Source organism: Condylura cristata, unplaced genomic scaffold (assembly GCF_000260355.1).
Source record: "Condylura cristata isolate star-nosed mole 26May11 unplaced genomic scaffold, ConCri1.0 scaffold00002, whole genome shotgun sequence".
Taxonomy (NCBI): domain Eukaryota; kingdom Metazoa; phylum Chordata; class Mammalia; order Eulipotyphla; family Talpidae; genus Condylura; species Condylura cristata.
Window position 1 is genome coordinate 40,003,859 of NW_004567103.1, and position 20,770 is coordinate 40,024,628.

The window sequence follows — 20,770 nt, forward strand, 5'->3', positions numbered from 1 at the left end:
TGGGAGATGGTTGAAGATCCCAGGTACATCCAGGTGCTCAGGAATACTTGGGTATGTTTACATGTGTCTTCCACTTAGAAGAAAATGAAGAAAACCATCCTGGCTTATCACAGACCACCCAGGATTTGAATTTTACCAATCACCATTTGATGAAATTTCCACCAATCAGGACTATGCTAAAAGAAAAGAGCATAGAGCAAACTCTAGCTCACCTTTTTGGGTTCTAAGGGCACTCCAAGGGAAACCAGGGCACAGAACTCATGTGTTTCTTGTGCCTGTGTTTTCCATTCTAAGGCCCTGTGTGAACATATTTCCTTTGTTGTAACTCAGCCGGGCTTTAGTCTCTCAGTCTACAGTGATTATGTGACATTATGTTGTTATTATCTAATGCTAAGGAAATCATTTTTGCAGTACACAACATACTATAAACAGCACCATATTATTGGTCAAGTATACATGGACAAGGTTGGGGGAAAAAGTGAACTAAATTTTGTGATGCCTCAATGTATCTTCAAACACCTCCTTGGGAATTTTTTTCTAAGCTTTATTGGTGCATATAGAACTGGGGTACAGGCCAGAGGTGTAGGAGCAGTGAGAGAGACATAGTGGGGTAGCGGAACAGGCAGACAGACAAAGTACACTGCTGAGGGGAGCAGCGGGCAGGTCAGGAGAGATCTGCTGCACCATGTGGGTCACCTCTGGGGCTGGAGAGGATTGAACTCAATGCGGAAGTGGTTTTAGATTCTTAGTGTGGTGCTTTAACCTTGCTATCCCACCAGGGAGGGCCCTCCTTGGGAATTTTAAAATAGAGATACTTTTAAAAAACAATACTGCAACAGAATGTAGTTCTCTAACAGGTACAGGTTTCATGGACTCCACCCCCACTCCAGATACTGGAACTCCAAATCCCATCAGTACCAAGGAGAAGCACTCGGAGATGTGAGGGTGGAGCTGAGCAGCCAGGTTGGGATAAAACTGGATATGTGGGCTCTGGTGGGGTGGGGTAGGGAGGTGGGGGCGGGGTTTGGCCTGGTGGTTTGCTGCTGATCGTTTTGGCTCTCAATCGGTTTTCAGTGTGTGGGTGGAATCCAAGTCAGCAGAACTGGTAGGACATTCTAGTTAACTTGTATTTCTCTCCCTCTTTCCCTGGGTTATTCCCTTACCTTTCTCTTTATAAATAAATCCTTTATCTAGCCTTTTTGAGTGTGTCCATAATACAATTAAATCGTAAGCTCGCAGATGAAGACCCACAGACAGGCAACCCAATTCACATTGGGGTACCCTGTAACAATTCATGATATATTGTTGACAAGTAGGAGGAAGTGATGGATGAGTTATTTCACAGATTAAACTACAGAGTGTGTTAATTTTAAAAAGGTTGGAAAACATGCTAAAATGTGATCTGAAAAAACTAATGAATAGGCCAAGTTTAGTAAATTCAAATTTCATAGTATCACCCAATCTCTACTTTTAAAATTTTTTTTCATACAATCCAATGAAATGGCAAGTTTAGAGATACTGAAAATGCAATTTAGTAATAAATTTCAAAGTAATTTGAATTACCTGTAATTTTTTTTTCATTAAATACCTGTTAAGAATGGAAAAGTGAAAATCTAAGGAAGTATTGTTTAAACTTCCCTCTGTAAATTATGGGGAAAATGTGAAAATACAATTAGGAAACTGAAAAGTTACAAGTATTTAATATACATATTAAGTAGACATTTAAGGAACAGAAGCTTTCATTTCAATTTTAAAGTATTGGGAAATGAAAATGCACAATTTATACAAACAAATCACTAAATAATTATATGGTAAATGCTACTAGAACTGATTTTCATTCTTCTATTTATAAGTCCTTAATCAGTCATTTCATTTTAACTTTAAATTAGATTTATAACAAATTCAAAGCAGTTTTGTTGTGTTTATTTCCAACTTGCATAACATTGCTTTGTATTATAATTGCTTACATTGATTTAGAAATTCTTTAAAAGGGTTCTCATTTCCATAGTATTTTAGCTTGGTATATTTCCTGTGCTATCTTGTCATATTGCTTGGTGTGTCTATTTTATTTTTAGTTTTCTAATGGTGAAAATGGAACAGAACTGGGTTTTTTGCACTACTGTGTGGTAAGGGTGTTTGGGGTAGTTTTCTGATATTGATGACTCTCAGTAAATGTTCAATTGTACAGATTAGCTGAGTGATTGGGGTGTATGAACAACTGTGTTTTTTATCTACTCCCAATGGCATTGGAGGAAGAGAATAATAGGGTTCTTGACTTATTAACTTGACTTGGATAAGCCATTTAATATTTCTCTTGTCTCAGTTCTCCAACCCAAAGGATACAAGTAAGTAGTCTAACTTTTTCATGAGTACAAAGTTGGACAAAGGCCCAGGGAGATTAAGTGGTTATCCATTTTACAAATCAAGAGTTAATGAGGATGGGCTGAAAAGGAAATGAGGGCCAGCTCAGAGAGCATTTGTGGTGAGACTATCTGTTCATCCTGATGGTGGGAGCTCAAAGCAGGGACAGGCTAGAAGCAGAATCCAAACTTGACATTAACTATATTGACTGTGCTTTTGAACTCTTTCCTTTATGAGGGTGGAATTTGTGATAGGAAACTAATTTGCTAAGAGTGTTGTGAGATGTGTGGGGTGGGACACAAATGACCTGCTATTTTTGTTTCCATTTTTTGTTTCCAGGTTTCTGTGAGTTTCTCTCATCTTGTTTCCTGTTTTTACTAAAAGCCTGAGTATATGAGTATCTTTTTTCCTGCAGGTGTTACAAATTTCTTTATCCCTCCGGATATTCTCAGCGATCACTACTTTTCATGTGGATTCTGTAACTCAGGTTAATAATGTGTTAAGAAAAAAGAAAATTCACTTAATAAGGAACTTCTATGTGAACTCTGGTGTGAGGCATTATAACTTGGAATGAGGATGCAGATCTCATAAATTGTATCGTGAATTTTTAGAAACTCCATTAATACTTAAGAAATATGATCTACAGTAGAATCTTAAATATGGGTTTGTCATTAAATTGATGCCAAAAGTTATAAATCATAGGTCATCACCCATGCAACTGAAAAAGCTCATTATAAATACTTACAAGAGCCTAACTACATATATGTACACACATGCACATTATACAATATAATGTATGTATATTATATATACACCAATACATGTAATATGTACACAGAGATATACATTAATTTTTTCAATGATGTGTTAGTGCCTTTTAGTAAAACCTAATATTAAAAACTATTTTACTCTTTTAACTCTGTAAACATTTTTTGCTTAGAACTCATTGATAATAATATCCTTTTAGGATATCTGATTTTAATGACTTTGAGTTTTATATTTTATTTTTTCTTTCTTGACAAAAGTTAAAGCTCCTTAGAGAAGATATAGCTCACCCCCAGTGTCACTGCTGTCTTCCCAAGCAGCTGGAATGACTGTTGCTCTCAACATCTCCCAGGGGATTACAGTGGGATGGAAATTCTCAGCCTCAGTTGGAGCTCAGCAACAATAAGGAAAAACAAATGAAATGTAATTTTCCCAAATCAAGTTGATTGAGACTCTTGTCTTTTCATATAATTACCCAACCTCAGTTAACTCTTAAGACACTTCATTATTTAAAGAGAAATTAAGAAAGAGAACACTGCTATGTAGCACTTAAGGGTACAGTTCAACACAAAAGGAAGTTTGTGATTTCATTTTGTAAAATAAATTTGTGTGTGATAACTTTTCAGTGATTTTTTAAAAACTCATTTCCTGATGTACTATGTACATCTCTTCCATTCAGTAAAGTATTTTCCTAAATCAACAATAGTCATGTTTACTGTTATCTTAATTTAACATATATGAAAAAGCTGTGCTTAATAATTAAGTAAGTATTGAGATCATTTCACACATCATTTTGATAAGCCACTGCTTAAAATTATAATACATGCAGTCACCTTTGATCTTTTGACCAAATAAGTATTCTTTGAACTTGCCTTTAGTTTTGTTGTTCTTTTTTTCCTATCAGTTATAGAAGGGAAATTTGCTGAATACAGACATTGTTTGTTTATATTATTCTCCTGGTCTTATGGAGAAGCTAAGGAATTATATAATGTAAGTCAATATAGAGTAAAGCTGTCAGAAGGAATCATGATATTTTGGAGATGTTATATTCTGTTTAAGTAATACTTCAATGTTCTTGAAGAAACATCTCACAAGAATACTGTGCTGGCATTTGTATATTGGGTGCCATGAAATTCATCTTAACTTCTGTTGCACTTGATTTTTGGATCTTTTCTTCAGATAGTGTTTCTATAATAATGTTAAGTCAAATTATGTCAATCCTTGGATGAAAATCCTGCAATAATGTCTGCTTCATGCTGAATGCAGTCCAAAGTCCTTACCTTGGTTTAGCAATAGGGCAATAGGGTTGTCACATAATTGATCCTCTAATCAAGTTTTTTTTTTTTTTTTTTTTTTTAGTAAAAGGGTCTTTAAGAGTATTTATGCCAGGGCAACAGGTGTAAAATTTGGCTGTCCCAAGCAAACCACAACTTTGTGGCAGCTTGCCTGAATTAAGTACCCTTACTTCTCTGATCTCAGTTCTATCTCGATCCTCATTTAGCTCCCACCACACTGACCTATTGGATTTTTTTCAAATATAACAAGCATGCCTCAACCACCTGGAATTTCTTCCCTGAGATGTTTGCATGTCTTGCTTTCTACTTAATCCTGCTTTCAATGCAGCTCTCATCTATTAGAGAGGTCTTTCCTGATTCCTTCTGAAAATAGTATCCTCCCCTGTTCACACTCTCCTGCCTATTTTTCTTCATAACACTTATATAATGACATAATACCATATGTATTTTTGTTTGTTTCCTAATTGGCTATGTGTCCCTTACCACAAGGCAAATTCCATCAATGGATGAATTTTGTTCTTTACTGCTGTGCACAATAGACATGATCTCTAGAACAATGCCTTTTACTTAGTCAGTAGTTAATCATATTTGATAACTGAGCAAATGAATGAGCAAATGTATAAAAGCATAAGTTAGTAACTAGAATGGAGGCTGTTTTAAGTGGAAAAAGTGACTTTCATTTATCTATGGGTGGCCAGTAAGTGATGCTTATAGTTGAAGAATTAAAAAAAGTGAAAGTGCCAAGAGGTGGTACAAGATGATATAAATAATGAGTAAGGGGGGAATTTTTGAATTGTAAAGGCTGTATTCTAGAGATGTTGATTCACTGAAATATTTTAACTCTCTGACTGTAGTAATTTTGTCCTTGGGAATACATATTTTACATTTTCTAATATATTAGATCCATTTAGGTTGTTTACCACGTGCATTAATTTAACTTATTTATGTCAGATATGGCAGTTATTAGATTTAGGAAATCTCTTAACAGATGTAGTTTTAGAAAAAAAAATCTGCAACAGATCACTATCTCTTGTGCCTAGAATTATTTTAAGTGTTTTATAATATTTTCTTATCTGCACAAACCTATATGATGTGCATATTCCCATACTCAATTACAGTTTGAAAACTGAGGCACAGAGAGCTTAAGGAAGTTTGACTTCAGAGTCCATGGTCCCAATCCTGAAATATATATGTGGTAATGTGTGATTTATTTGTTATTATTGTTTTATAAACACACTTGTTATTCCTATTTATCTCTGTTTTCTAACAGAAATACCCTGAAAGTATGCTCTGATTTCTCTAGTAAATTCTAAATGTTACTTTTTCTGACTCATTCTACTTAAACCACTACCAGTTGTCTTTTAGCTTTTTATCATAGTTATTTATTTCAGTGTTGATGGTCTGAATGTCACCTTTTTCAGGGGTATTTGGTCATTCACTGATCTATTCTAACATGTAAACAACTGGTATCTAGCAAAAACTTAGTAACTCTTGGTAGTATAAATAAGTAATGAATGACTAAATTGTACTAAAAGCATCCTTTTTCTATATGACTAACTTGATTTAGCCAGTCAATATTTGGTAGCATATCCCATATACCAGTATCTTCTGATTTTTAAAATTTCACATTGTGCAACTGTGCTTTCATGAAAGACTGACATTAGTATCTGTTTTTGCTAGACAAAAGATGTCAGAAAAGGGCTTTTCACTATACTGACAAAAGGAAAAAGCATTTGGCATTCCTTTTGCATTGTTCTAGAGGCAGCACACACCCCAGCCAGCAAGACTGGCACCACCAAGCTCCTTCCCTAGACACTACTTTATAGAGACTATTTATATAGTAAAACCTTGCTTTTGCTATATCTTACATTATGTTAGGCTTTATATGTCATTTGTTATGATTTGGTAGGTTATTTTGAGGATCTGGGAATGATAAAAATTTTTTCCATATGAATTAATGGCTTTGGGCAGTTTAGGCTTTTAAAAGGTTCTTAAGTATGTACTCCTTTCGTACTTTCAGATAGCAGGGGAAATCTGTAGCACATGCTACTTTCAGCACCTATTCTAAGTGCTTTCTCTAAAGTTACTCTTAATTTTTGCAGCAACACTATGAGATGGTCTGCAGAGATTAAGAAATAAATTAAACATGGTTCCTTTCTATTGGAGATGTAATGATATTGGGACTGAAATAATTAAAGAATGATTCATCTTTATAACATATATATGTTTATTACATTCTAAGTTACACTAAAAATTTGTGGAAAGAGAAATATACATAGAAAATATATATGGGTGGTCAAATTAAAAGGAGTTAAAGCTTTATCTTAGTTTTAAAGGATGGAAGAAACTTGGTAGGTGAAAGGAACAAGAGGGTTATTATTCCTGCACAAGACAACTGAATTAAGGCAGAAATCAAAGATCATCTTTGGTCTGAAAATAATGGTAAATGTCCTTGTACAGATGGGGAGGGGCCATGATAGAGAACTTTAAAATCAGAAAGGAAAGATTGAACCAGCAGCAGCTGGAATCAGTAAAACACTAGGTAAATTTCAACCCTATTACTTGGATTAAATATTCAGCTGTCATTATGAGGATGCTATTACTGTTACTGCTACTAAAAACAACAGTAGAAAATGTTTTGCCTTTAATTTTTAATCTAGATGAATAAACTTTTTCTGAGCTATTTCATCAGATATATCTAATTTGTCCTTATAAAGCTAAATATAATTTAATTTACAATAGTTGTAAGATAACTACTTAGGTTTCTGTATGAAAACAAGAGTATACCATGCCATATTCTCCAGCAAAAAAAAAAAAAAAAAAATGGTATCATTTTACTGGCATGCCCACAGAGCTAAAAAGAAGGACCATAGTAAAGTTTTCAAACTATTAACTACCTATACTTCACTTAAACATCTATTTTCCACTGCTACAGTAAACTCTGTTTACTCAAAACATTAAAAATAGAATTAATATAGGATGCAGTCTTCCACTTCTGTTATATAGACCTAAAAGAAATGAAAGAAAATTCCCAAAGAGATAATTACATGCTTATGTTTATAGCAGCAATATCCACACTGATTAAAATATAGACACAAACCAAGAGTCCATTGACAAGTGACTAGATAAGCAAAAGGTGGTATTTCCATACAGTGGAATATTATTCAGCCTTTAAAAGGAAGGAAACCATAACATGATAGAACAAGATGAAGCTTGAGGACTTTGTGCTAAGTGAAATTAGCCAGTCACAGAAAATGAAATGCTGTATGGTTTCACTTATATGAGAGGCTCAAAGTAGTCAAAATTATAGAGACAGAAAGTAGAATGATTGCTGCCAAGGGCTACAGGGAGGAGCACTGTGAGAAGCTATTGTTTAATGGGTATAGTTTTAATTTTACAAGATGAAAGTGTTGTGGAGATGGATGGTGGTAATGGTTGTACAACATTATGCATATTTTTAATATCACTGTACTGTATACTTAAAAGTGGTTAAGTTGGTCAACTTTATGCATTTTACCATAATGAAGTTGGGCAGAGGGGGGAAAAGTGCTATTTGCATCTTTGCAAAGCCCAGTTATAGCTTTTAACTCCCTGTGGAGGATATTTCACTAAAATTCAACTGGCATGAAAACAGGCATTTCCCAGAGGAATTAAAGAGAAGGCATAATAACCTCTGCAAGGTCCTCTATAAACTTCAAAGGGTCTCTATGAGAATGACTAAGGTTTTTTATTTTGTTTTGTTTTTGGGGTTGATTGGTTGGCTTGTTTTGATGGTGATAAGGAAAACAGAGTATAAGCTCTAACTCAAAGTAATTTAGCATTAAAAAAAGCCATCTAATATACTCATGTATTGATTTTTAATAGAATATATTTTATATTGACTCTTTTCAAAACTATTTACCAGATTAGTAGTGTAATTAGTGATTAAACACTATGCTGGATGATGAAAAATAGGCCAAGTTTCTAAATGAGTTCAATAGAGATGAGAGATCTGAACAATAGAGCGTTGGGGGTGCAGGTTAGGGGGAAGAAGGGAAAAAGTTTTAGAGGAAAAAAATACAAAGCTGGAGAAAGGAAAAGCAATTCCAGATTTAAAAAATATTTTTAAAGCCAAGAGTTTGGGTTCAAAGGCATAAACCACTTAAGTTCATGTATGTAGGCGCACTATTGCTCATGTCTACCAATGTAGAAAACATTTTCTCTGTGCAGTGCCTTGTGCCTGCCCATCTAACTAACAGTTAGAAAGGTCACCTGTGCACAGAAAAGATCCTGTGTTTGCTGCTGAATAGCTGGACTGATCTTTTCGCAAACTTTTAAATATTTCTAATTCCCTTTGCCTTAAACCTTGAAATTAATCAGACTTTCAGTCATGTTCTCCTCTCCATCTCTCCTCTTTTTCTTTTGAAGTAAGCTTGCAATTCCACACATTCCATGCTGCCTCCACACCCTTTACATAGTCAACCATCTTAAGTGGAGCTTTGTGGACATAACCACTCTTTCCCTAGCCATAGTCTTTGTAGCCTGTTGCCAAAATGTCCCTTTGTCTCCTGAGGGCTTTTATGCAACTAATGACACAAAAAGAGTTTCCAATAGTAGGATCAACTTTGGGTGAAAGTGCACTGTGTATTTTGGGTGCAGGTCACTATTTGCTGTTCTGGTTGGCAATGTACACAATGACTTAAGCAAGACTTCTTTGGACATTTTAGTTTAGGGTGTGGATATTATGGATATTATGTGACACAGTTGTCAACTCTTGCTTTTTTTTTTTTTTTTTTGAGGATAGTTAGCTGAAAAGTTGTTTCACCTAGTTTCTTTTGGTTTGTGGGGCCAACTATTTGCTCAAGGAAAAGGAGATAGACTTCAGCACTGAAGCAACCTGAACAAAGAGGTTGCAAACTCCCCAACACTTCCATAAAATGAAGCCATTTATAATAGTCTATATCTTGGCATTTTCTTTCCCATGCTTGCTTCAGCTGCTTCTGTCATGGTGTCAGGTAAAATGTATAGAGCCAGAGCCAGTGAAGATTCCATCTTGCTGGAGCATCAGGCAGAGGCCAAGAGCAGACCTCAAAGTTTCACAATTGCAGAGCTACCCTGACATGCTCTGGGAAACAAAAATAATTACTAAACACAGAAGTACATGTAAAAGCACTTTCCCCCTTTTGTTCAAGAATATTTATCAGAAACCTTAACATGTTTTCTGAACATTGCCCCTGAACCTGAAAGTGCTTTTAAATTGAGCTAAGGGTTTAGAATCTACTGGACTCATTTAACTGCTTGTGGCTCTATCCTCCACTCTTACGTTGTCCCAGAGATTTCCAATGGTTCCAGCAGCTTTGGAGTTAGTAACTCTGATGTGTTTGCATCTGACCTCTGACCTAAACTTCAGTGTTATTTTCAGCTGTTCTTGAGAGGGAATCCAACAGCTGCTGTTTAATACCACAGACAACTTGTGACATGAGCTGAGTTTCTAGCAATAGGATTAATCTGCTGATCTTGAGCTCTGATCTTAACTGTCTGTAATTTTCCTGCACAGGGGGTAGGGAGAGAATAAAAATCAAACCTGAAGCACAGTGCTATTTTTTTATCATGTAAATTTGAACTAGCAATTTGCAATCAAAAGGTAACAGCAAAGTATATTACATCCTAGAGAGGTGATATCTGAATTTGAAAAATTCAATGGAGTATACTTATAAAGAAATTCTGAAATGATAGAAAGCCACTCATAATATTTTTGAAATATTTTTGAAATGCCCCTAACAAATCTTAGAAAATGTGGCTATCCAGTTTCTTCTTAGAAAACGTGGCTATCCCATATAAACTTTCTTTATCAAAAGGCAGTGAATTTGCGAAAAGATTATTCTAAAAATGTAGTTCAAGTAATTTTTGTGGCTTATTTCCAAAACATATCACAGAGCTCATTTTTAAAGTAATCTTTTTGGATTTTCTTTGTATGAGGGTGACTTCAAAAATTTTGGAAAGATTGATTTCCAGGTCACTGACTAGCTGGTTTCAAAGTTTCAGTGGCAAACTATAGTTTCAGTGGCAAAACTAACTTGGGTTGTCAGGATGTAGTTCTTTTTTTTCTTTTTTTTCTGTTTGTTATCAAACATCAGCTGATAGGGAACTAGAAGCTGCTCTCCACATTTCAGATAATGGCAAAAATAACAGGCGCTTAGTGTTACCATACTAGGGGTGTGGCGATTCCCTGCTGCTCTCCCTTCTCTTTCTCTCTTGATAAACTCAATGGGGTTGTCTATTTTTAACCTCCTGTTCTTTCCTTTTGGCAGAGTAATCAGCCGAGCAGAGCTCTTTCCCTGAATGAATCCAAGTAAATCCCAGTGGTTGCTTTCTGAAATGACCAGCAGACACACATCTGCACCCACGCTTCCCAACGTATAAACTGGTTCTGAGGTACCATGTCCAGTGAAAGAAGACCTGGTGTGGAGTTTTCTACGACAACCGTCAGCTCAGTAGCTGTGCAGGCTGGGGACTCCAAAATCGTGATAGCTGTCATAAAGGTAAGCTGACAATATTTTTCTCTTCTGTAAGACTGTGAACTCTTAGCTGTTTTATAATGCTACAAAAAAATTCTACAAATCGGCAGTACATAGCATCTGGAAGAAAGCAAGTGCATCTTATTGCTTTCTTAAGTCCACAACTAAAAGAAAGCAGTAAGTTTCACCCAATTGCTGGAGTTTCTCTTTCAGTTAGTCAGAACACAGATACAGCAATTTGACTGAAGGGAAAACCAAAACAAACCCAATAAAACAAAAAACACTACCATATACTTTCAATTTGAAATTGAATCAATTTCAGTTTTAAATTTAAGAGATTTGTGATTGTAAGGTCATGATTGCCAGCCTGAAGAGTCTGGAACTGTGGAGGATTTGTGACTTTTGAGCATGGATATGATGGAGGGGGCAAGAGAAAAGTCTCAGGAACTGGGGGTGTCATATTTTGTGTATGGTGGAGACCTAATAAGAACTTCTGACACATGCTCCCTGTAGCACTGGTTTGACATGGTATAGTCACTAATAAATCCTTGTTCCTTTGTTAATGGATTGAATACCCTGAAGGTGCAAAGGGCACATGTCAAACTTGCTCTTAACAGCAGGAAGTTGAAGCCACTTGGGGAATAAGGTTATCACTTGTTCTGTATCAAGCATTTGTCCATTTAAAGAGATGACCACACATCTTTATGCTGAAAAAGATATCCATGATTTTATTTCCTATGAAAATGTCTTGCAAAAAGATTATACTTGGATCTGGTCAGTACACTACCTAAATTCAGTGTATAAGTAAAGAGAATCCAAAAAAAAACAAGCTGAAACTCAGCAGCCAGATATTTTCAGGAATCCACCAGGCACAATTAAGTGACTCTTCTGGCCTATTGCTTAAGTATTCAAGACAAGGCCTGTTTAATGTAACTTAATTGTGGCAAATTGTATGTTAATGCAAAAATTCCTAAAAGGATAGCAGCAGTTCATACATACACTCACTCTAGAACCACTGAAAGCAAAGTGTTCCTAATGAGGCTGATTTCCCAGGGCTATTGTGAGCTGAACTACATAACAGGACATTTGCTAATTCCCTTACCCTTTAGTTTTTTCAAAATGGACATGGGAAAAAGTTCGAAACAGAAGTAGTAAAAGTTATTATTTTGCATGTGATTTTATGATGCTTTGAGTAAGTGCAAATGTCAGAAGTGAGGGAAAAGAAGGAAAATTACTGTTTTAAAAATTTTGACTTTTCTTAAATATGATTCTTTTTTTTTTTCAAAGTAGGAAGGGAAATATGTACGAATGGGTGCAAGAGGTAGACTGACAGTAAGAAAAAAATCTCTAAAATTATACTGGAATTTTTATTTAACTGAACTGTGTTTTTAATAATGCTTCCTTCAGTCCTCCTTCCTTTAACTCACTGCAGTCTCATACAAAATAACCCCCAAGTTCTCAAGGTGGGAAGCCCATCTCACAGGAATAGAAGTGCTAGCATCTGCTCTCTAGTCTGCTTCTTTCCAGACTGTCTCTCGGCAGTCATTATCTTGGAAAGTGCACATTGTTCTCATTTCTCTTCAGCAATTCACTTATCCATCTGCAAGTGCCCATTAGTGACCCCTCTTGCTTAATCAGTTGTTGCTTCTTAGCAAAGTAATTCCTCAGGAAATGTAATGATGAATTATAGTGAAAAAAAATCCCAAGTGTAGTAAACACACTGGCTCTGTTGAAATGGTTTTTGTTACTTGTACCTGGTGTTATTGACATTTTTTGTATATATATTCTGTGTACTCAATAACAAAAGCTGGAAAACGTTATGGTGAACTATCAATTAAACTAAAAATTGGTTACTTCATCCCTTGTTTATTCTTTCGGGTTAAACCAATAGGTTTAATGTAAAGACACAAACAGCATTTGTCTTTGCATTTATAAAACCTTCCCCCATGGTGAAGTTTGCATCCCACTTGTTCATGTGGAATTTTTCTATCTTCATGGAACTCAGTTTTGTGACTGAAAGACTGTTCATGTGTGCATTATCCTGTAATTTTTCAATCTATTGCTCCTCATTTGAAAAATTTTAATTTCAATCCAGTATGCCAAGAGAAAAAATTATTTCAAAATTAAAAAAAGAAAAGGCAGGGCATGGGTTTATATTAGACCTGTTCCATTTTAATTTGTTGGGCCATTCTTTATGGGAAGAATAAAGTTTACAGTGGAAAGCTAAACAAAAAGTAGAAGAAAAAGAAGAAGGGGAAGGGTGAAAGGGAAAAGTAAAGAGGAACTAAAAATGCATCTTATCTGATTTTTATTTTTAGTGTGGCAAATGGGTACAGCTTCAACTGGCTGAATCACAGCCCAATCTTTTAGAAATTGGTAGCAGTCAAGATGAAGCCAGAAAACTTCTTCATGATCATGAACTTCTTTTGGCCAAGCTCAAGGTAGGAGATAACGATCATAAGCAGATACAAAATTAAAAGAAATATAAAGCTGTTTATGTCACTGACCTTTGGTCATTTTAATATAGTCCTAGATGGATAGTAGGAAAATGATGTAGTTATTTGTGAATAAAACCAACATTGGAAAGAAGTAAGATGATTAAAAAACGAAACCAAATAACTCTGCCTTATGTAATAGAAATATGGAGATGATATTTTCACTGTGGAGAAATTAGTAAAATTTTCCCCTCTGGAGGCCTCAGTGAAAAAAAAAAATTCCATCACTTTTCTATTTCCATGATTATACTGTCAAGTCATAACAACAAAGCCAAACTTTCTACTATTAATGATACTGGCTGGCAAGAATAATACAAAGGTTCCCCCCACCACTTCTGGCGAACTATTGGAAATAATATGATTGTCTGTATAATATTAAGAATTCTTAAACATTTATTACTTTCCATTAAATCAGAGTTATCTATGTACTGGTTCTTTAGTTAAGAGTCTAAAAATAACATCATTGGCTTTCAGATTGCCAGATATGACATCTAATCAGAAGCAGCTACATAAATTTTGGGACTTAGTATAACATGTATAACATGAAAACATGAAGCTCCCTGTTTTAAAAAAAAAAGCAAGGAAAATTTTTCTTGACACATCATAGTGTTTTTTAATCTGCTGTTTTATGTCTGGCTCTTTCAACATAGGGATATGTGGGAGGCAAATGCAGCTCTCATAAGCGCTGGGCCTTGGCTGTGATTCAATGCACAGGGTGTGGACTAGACCCCAGCTTTCCGGAGCTGTGTCCTGCCTCCCACTGGGGATGATGACAAAAGTCAGTGAGCCAGGATGGGGGAGCAGACAGGGTAGCAAAGAGAACGTATCCCTGGAGGGAGGCCTGACACACAGGAGATGAGGCTCCACTCACTCCCATGCCCTGCTCGGTTGTCCCTTTGGACTTCACTTACAAAATACAGATTCAAAAATCAAATTAATAAGAATTGTTAAGAGAGTGACAGGTAAAGCTTCACATACCCTTTCTGAGGAAAGAACACTGTGATGTAGCCAACTCTGTAAGAACTTGTAGGAAATGCACATCTTCACATTGAAAGACACTTGCCATGAGTAGACAGTTTGTGTTTTTACTACTTTAATATTATTGGCTTCTCATAAACAGCACATCTAAGCTGGATCTATACTTGCTTCTAGATTTTAAAGGAGGTTGATTTGTATATAGTAGATATAAACTGGTTTTCTGACTGGAGAATCAGATTAAAAAGTTGAAGAATTAGTTTTGAAGTAAGGAGGCATTTAAACTAAACAGTTCCTTTCTCTCAGTTCTGTACTTCCAAGGTAGAAATACCTGACCATCAAGAACTCCTTTAAATACCTAAAATTGCATGTTATTTCATAAAAGAGATTGAACTAGGAGTCAAAATTGTATATTTCAGCAGTAATTATGGCATTAATTTCTGTATTCAGCTGACTACTAAAGTTCTTGATGTGAAAACCCAATGCTACATTGAAATTCTCCACCATCTCTGAGGCTTTTTCATGTTCTCCACAGCATTTTTATATATACCTGCCAACTGTTACTGTTGAAGTTAACAGGCACTTGAAACTATATCCCTATCCCAGTATCCACTAGTAATTTGTGTCCTTTTAGAATTTTGGGGTGGAGGGAATTTCAGTGGCCTAAGTCTATTAGGCTACCACTCCTCCCCAACCTCACTCCTGTCCAGACCCATAATTTACAGGAAATGCTTTCTCAGGGGATGCAATTCAGCTCTCCTCAGCACCTATGCTCAAATTTATATCTTAGTCTATTCTGGAGCTCAGCTGGAAGAAGGTTTTTCTATTTAACAGAATCTGTCCTCAGAAGATGCTTGTGGTATTATATTCCAAAGTTTTGCTGTCCTTATGTGCCAGCTTTCAGGATATGAACTAGCCATTGGGCCATCAAACTTTATATCTGTAAGCTTTGGGAGATCTTCACCTTCCTTGTGTCATGCCACAGAATGCATGGGAGGGCAGGTCCACTCTTTCTATTTTGTGAGTCTAAGAATATGAGATCACCAGTAAAATGGCCTTTTGTCTTCACCCAAGCCTTTAACTGTGACCTCTTAATGTCCATCTTCTGCACCCTCCCCTACACACCACTTTCAATCCACACACCACTTTCAATCCAGCCACCCACTTCTAAGAAATTTTAAGTAGTTGCATAATTTTGCAATATTTCTGGCTTAACAATATATAAAGGACCCTGAAATGTATTCCATATTTGCTAACAAAAGACCTTTAAAATTAAGAAAATATGGTAACATACATCTGAGTGTGTGTGAACCTATTCTCCTAAATTGTATAGAGTGTTATAAATTAATGTCATCTAACAAAAAAAAAGAAACAGATTGTTAAGACTTATAAATAAAATGAATGAATCTGAGTATCAAGTTGATAATGTAATTACAGAGGTATAAAGTGACATTAAAACAAAACAAAGCAAGATAACAAAATGTGAATTCCATATTTCAAGTGGACAGACCTCAATTTGATAATTTTACTAGTTACAATGCTATCAGAGTAAGAGCCTTAACCTGTAGCAGAAGGTTATTGAATGCAAATCCATTTTAATATGACCTTTCAAATGATGGTCAATGTCATTAATATTTAGCATTTAATGTTCATTCCAGTCCTTTTCATATGTACAGAACTTGCAATTTGTTCTACCTAGAAAGAAGATGCTCCACAGCTCTGTGTAGAATTCAAGGCTGAGTCCACTGATTTGAGCACAGCAGTTAGCCTCTCTGGCCTCAAGTTCTTTACTTCAAATATTATAGTTGCCCTCCAACACCTAGAAAGGAAATTTTGGAGAGAAACACAGTGATATATAGAAGAACATACTGGTTTTGAAAGAGTCATATATGGGAAAATTTTGAATGTTTGATTGGATAGCACATCTATTTCTGCCTTTATCTCAAATACTAGTAATTTAAGTTAAAGGAACAAATTCTGGAATCATAATTTTTATGAGTGTTTCTAATGTCTATTGCTTCCTTTCCCCCAGATCTTGTTTGCCTTTCAGAGAATGTACTTAACAATTTCTCTGGGATGCCCAGAGAAAAATATTTCCTTATTTTCTTGGGGAAAATGTGGGGAAGAAATTTAGACCTTAAGCTATACTCAGATTATTTTAAATGAGAAAGAAGAAATATGGGAAAGAGAAACAGATTTAAGCCAGGTTAATATCAGCTTGTGGCCACTATACATGCTATAACTTCAGGAGCTTGCTTCATGGAGGCATAACAAAGTTGTAGGAATTTAGGGTCATTGCTGAGGATGTTCTTCTCCTCAGCATCTGTCTTGCAACCAGCTACATTCTATTATCTAAAGATATGGACCTAGCAGGAATTATGCTAAGTAAAGTAAGTCAGACAGAGAAAGATAAATCAATATATTATGATTTCACACATACATTGAAGACATGAAAGCAAAGCAGCAATGAATAAACAAAACAAAAACAAATCCTCAGATTATAAGAATTAAATGATGGTTACCAAAAGGGAAAGGAATACATGTTACATAAAATAGGTCAAAGGGGTGGGCTGTATGGTGGATGGAAATCAGATTTTTGGCAGTGATTATACAGATGTCAGATTACACTGCTATGCACCTGAAATTTATTTAATATTTAAATCAATATTAATTTAATAAAATATTTTTAAAAGCAAGAAAACCTCCTGCCACTGACTACTATTTTTGTAGTTATGTGATATTAACATTCAAGGAAGAATGAACTTCTGGAATGTTAAATACCAAATATTTCACCTCTGAAATAAATCTGATTCAGATCTATTGTTTTCCTGATTCTCTCTAAATCTCTAATCCAATAAATGCTTATTTTTGTACTATTTGTTTAGTTAGCAACATGAATACATTAGAAGTTGTCAAATAGTAGCAAAGCTAAAATTTTACAAAAACTTGCCTTAAATAAACAGTAATTGTTTATTAATTGTTTATTAATTACAATGCTGTAATTGTAATTGTACAGTTACAAAGTGGTACAATTATTAGCACTATCTATTTCACAAACTTTTAGAAATTCACTACCTATCAAGCAGTGACTCATATTTCTTCCTTCCCTGGTAACATCCAGTCTACCTTCTTTTTCTCTAAACTTGTTTACTTAGATGCCTTATATAATTAAATCATATCATTTCTGCTCTGTGATGTGTGGTTTAGTTCACAAGATATAATGTTTTCAATTTTCATCTACTTTGTAGCATGTATCAAAACTTCATTCCTTTTCATGATTAGTTAATAGTCCACTGTATGGCTAAGCTATATTTTATTTAGCCATCCATCTAATGATGGGGACTTGAGTTTTTCTACTTTAACTGTGAATAATATCCCAGTGAACTTTGGTGGATCCAATGTTTGAGTATCTGCTTTTCAGTTCTTTGGGGTGTATACCTAAGAATGCAGTTGTTGGGTCATATGTCATTTCTATGTTTGTCATTTTGAGGAAATACCAAATTTTTTTCTTTTAAGATTTATTTATACATACAGAACTGGGGTACAGGGCAATGGTGCAGGGAGTAAGAGAATTAACCAGAGAGAGAGTACAGAGCAGAACAGGCAGATGTACTGAAATACACTGCTGAGGGGAATCAGCGGGTAGATCAGGAGAGCTCTGCCATGCCATATGCGTCAGCTCCTTGACTGGGAAACAAACTCGTGCTGCAGTGGCTACACACCACTTCATAAGGCTGAGCTTTAACCCGTTGAACCACTAGGGAGGGCCCCCAAAATGTTTTTCACAGTACCTGCATCATATTGCATTGCTACCAGAAATATACAGGTGACCCAATTTCTTCAAATCCTGTTCAAAACTTGTTACTCTCTGTTTATTTGTTTTTTTATTATTATTATTGCTATGCCACTATGTGAGAAGTGGTCTCTCATGGTGGTTTTGATGTATTTCCATAATAACTAATGGTGTTAGTAGCATCTTTTTATGTGCTTACTGGACAGTTGAATATCTTTTTTAGAGAAATATGTAAGTTTTTTACTCACTTTTCAATATTTTTCTGTTGTGGATTTGAAAGAGTTCTTTATATAGTCTAGATATTAATCCCTTATCAGAGAAAGGGTTTGAAAATATTTTTTCCCATTCTGTAAGATGTCTTTTTACTCTTGATAATGTATTTTAATAAACCTATATGACTTGAGTGACATATTTATATATTAGGAAACTTTTATAGCATGTGTTTGGAATATAAAGAACTCCTTTAGTACAGTATTGGGGAGAACCCTAAACATTTACCTTATGTAGAAATGTATGCTCCATAATTGAGGAAATTCTGCTACCTCAGAAGCGATAAGCTCCCAACAACAAATCTGGTGGAATCCCAGCTAACAGCCAGCCCAACCTTCCAGTTATGTGAGTAAGCCATCCTGGAAGTTAGTTCTCTGGTCCCTGTTGAGTGTCCCAGCTGACTTGAGTGAAGCAGAGATAAATCACTCCCCTACCCCCAGGGTCCACTGAAACTGAGAATCATAAATAAATAAATAAATGTTTCAGTCCACTAGAATTTGAACATTTAGTCACACAGTAGTAAATAACTGGAACAGAGGACAACAGCAATGTGGGTAGTCCTTAGGGATTTTGAAGCAATTCTCAAGAATAAAAATTTGTAAACAAAGCAAGAGTTTTCATGGAGAGAGAGTTGAGAAGTGGAATTAAGATTTTCTAAAATGAAAGACAGTGAGATGTTGCTAATGATAAGTAAAAATAATTCTGAAGACTGTGAATGATTTGCTTTTTAAAAGAAAAGCAAATCCAAAGATATAATATTCATCTGTATTACTTGCATTCTGATATGCTTTCTGGATCAAGATGAAAAGGTGTATAATTATAATTTAGTACACAGGGATACGGACAAAATATTATGGGTATATAGTAGAAGGAATAACTAATCTTACCAGGGAACAAGGGGAAGCTTGTGATATTTGAGCTATCTAGGAGATGAATATGAGTTTTCCAGACCAATTTAAAGAACAAACAATGGACTGGCAAAAAATATTTTCAATTTATATGACAATCAAAAGGGTTATAAACCTTCATATTGATAATATAAATACACCAATAAAATCAATGAAAATAGATAATTCCCAGAAGAGTTGCCAATAAATATGTGAAAAAAATGCTTAGCATCAATAATAGCCTGAGAAATGAAACTAAATAATGAGAAACCATTATTTTCCTAATGTACCATACCATTAAAAATTCAAAATATTGATAATGTCCAATCATGGTGAGAATGGAAAGAAAGGAGGCATTTTTATTTTTACGTGCTAAATGAGATCCCTAAGGCTGCCCTGCTACTGTTACCCTCTGTTGCAGTCATTTATTGTGACAATGCCACAAATTCTAGTGACCTAAACCATGCTGTTAAAGAGTTTGAAGTGACACAATCATTTTGGAAACTTGCAAACATTAACATGTAAAATGTTTACATTTTGTGACTTAGGAATCCTTCTCATAGGAATATAACCTTGAAATCAAAGTACTAGTAAGGACAGGGGGATGAAGATGCTGTTGCTATGATATGGATTATCTTTTCGCATCATTTAAATAGAATAATCAGAAACAAAACAATTTCTAACAATAGGGGAATAAATTTGTTTATTGTTTATATTTCTGTGTTCACACTGTGGAAGACTGTGCTTGCCCCAGGCTGCTTGTCATTACTCGGACAATTTTTTGGTTTCTAATTGGTATCGGTTGTGATTTGTCACCAAATGCATTCCTCTGTGAAGTCTGGGTCAAAAGTCAGGATCACAACTAGCATCATTTGAATTCGTAATTCTGTAGCTATCAGCTATTAGTTATTTAGAAAACCCTGCTTTAAAATATAACTCTTTAAGCAAAAATTTTCATAGAAAGTAGAACCTGACCCTTACAAGCTCTGACAAAGAGGGTTTTGTTCTGAGATTTAGGTCTCTAAATCTAAATCTCAGGACAGAACTCTGACAATTCAAGAAATGTAAATGAGTGGTAGCAGAGTTAAGATGGAAGCACAGGAGCTCTTACCCCCACCTCCAATCTTCAACACTGGTGAATTAGATTAAATGTTAGAATTAAAATGTACGTTTGCCCTCTTTCCAGAGGCAATTGATCCTTTTGCTCTAGAAAAGACAGTATGACTTATACACCCCTGAGCATAAGGGATTTTATTTTGTTTCGTTTGCTTATTTTAAGTCCACTGTGATTCCTGCCTGATTAGCAGGAATCTTTTCTAAATTATAGACTTTTTTCTTGTATATACTACAATGTATTAAACTATAAAAGTCAAGAGATTTTCAAATGATCTGCCTCTTACTTTATCTGTGTTTAACCCTGTCCCCCAAATTA

General features: G+C 35.2%; 1 protein-coding gene across 3 annotated transcripts in view; it reads left to right on the forward strand.

Moving 5' to 3' along the window:
• Positions 1–10,706: 10,706 nt before the first annotated feature.
• The window catches only part of CCDC141 (coiled-coil domain containing 141), a 160,356-nt gene continuing 150,292 nt past the window's right edge, over positions 10,707–20,770 (forward strand). For all 3 annotated transcript variants that reach the window (XM_012728810.1, XM_012728815.1, XM_012728822.1), the window contains exons 1-2: positions 10,707–10,942; positions 13,237–13,359. In XM_012728810.1, coding sequence (XP_012584264.1) covers positions 10,841–10,942; positions 13,237–13,359 — 225 coding nt within the window. In that variant the 5' untranslated portion in view covers positions 10,707–10,840. The remainder of the gene's footprint in view (positions 10,943–13,236; positions 13,360–20,770) is intronic.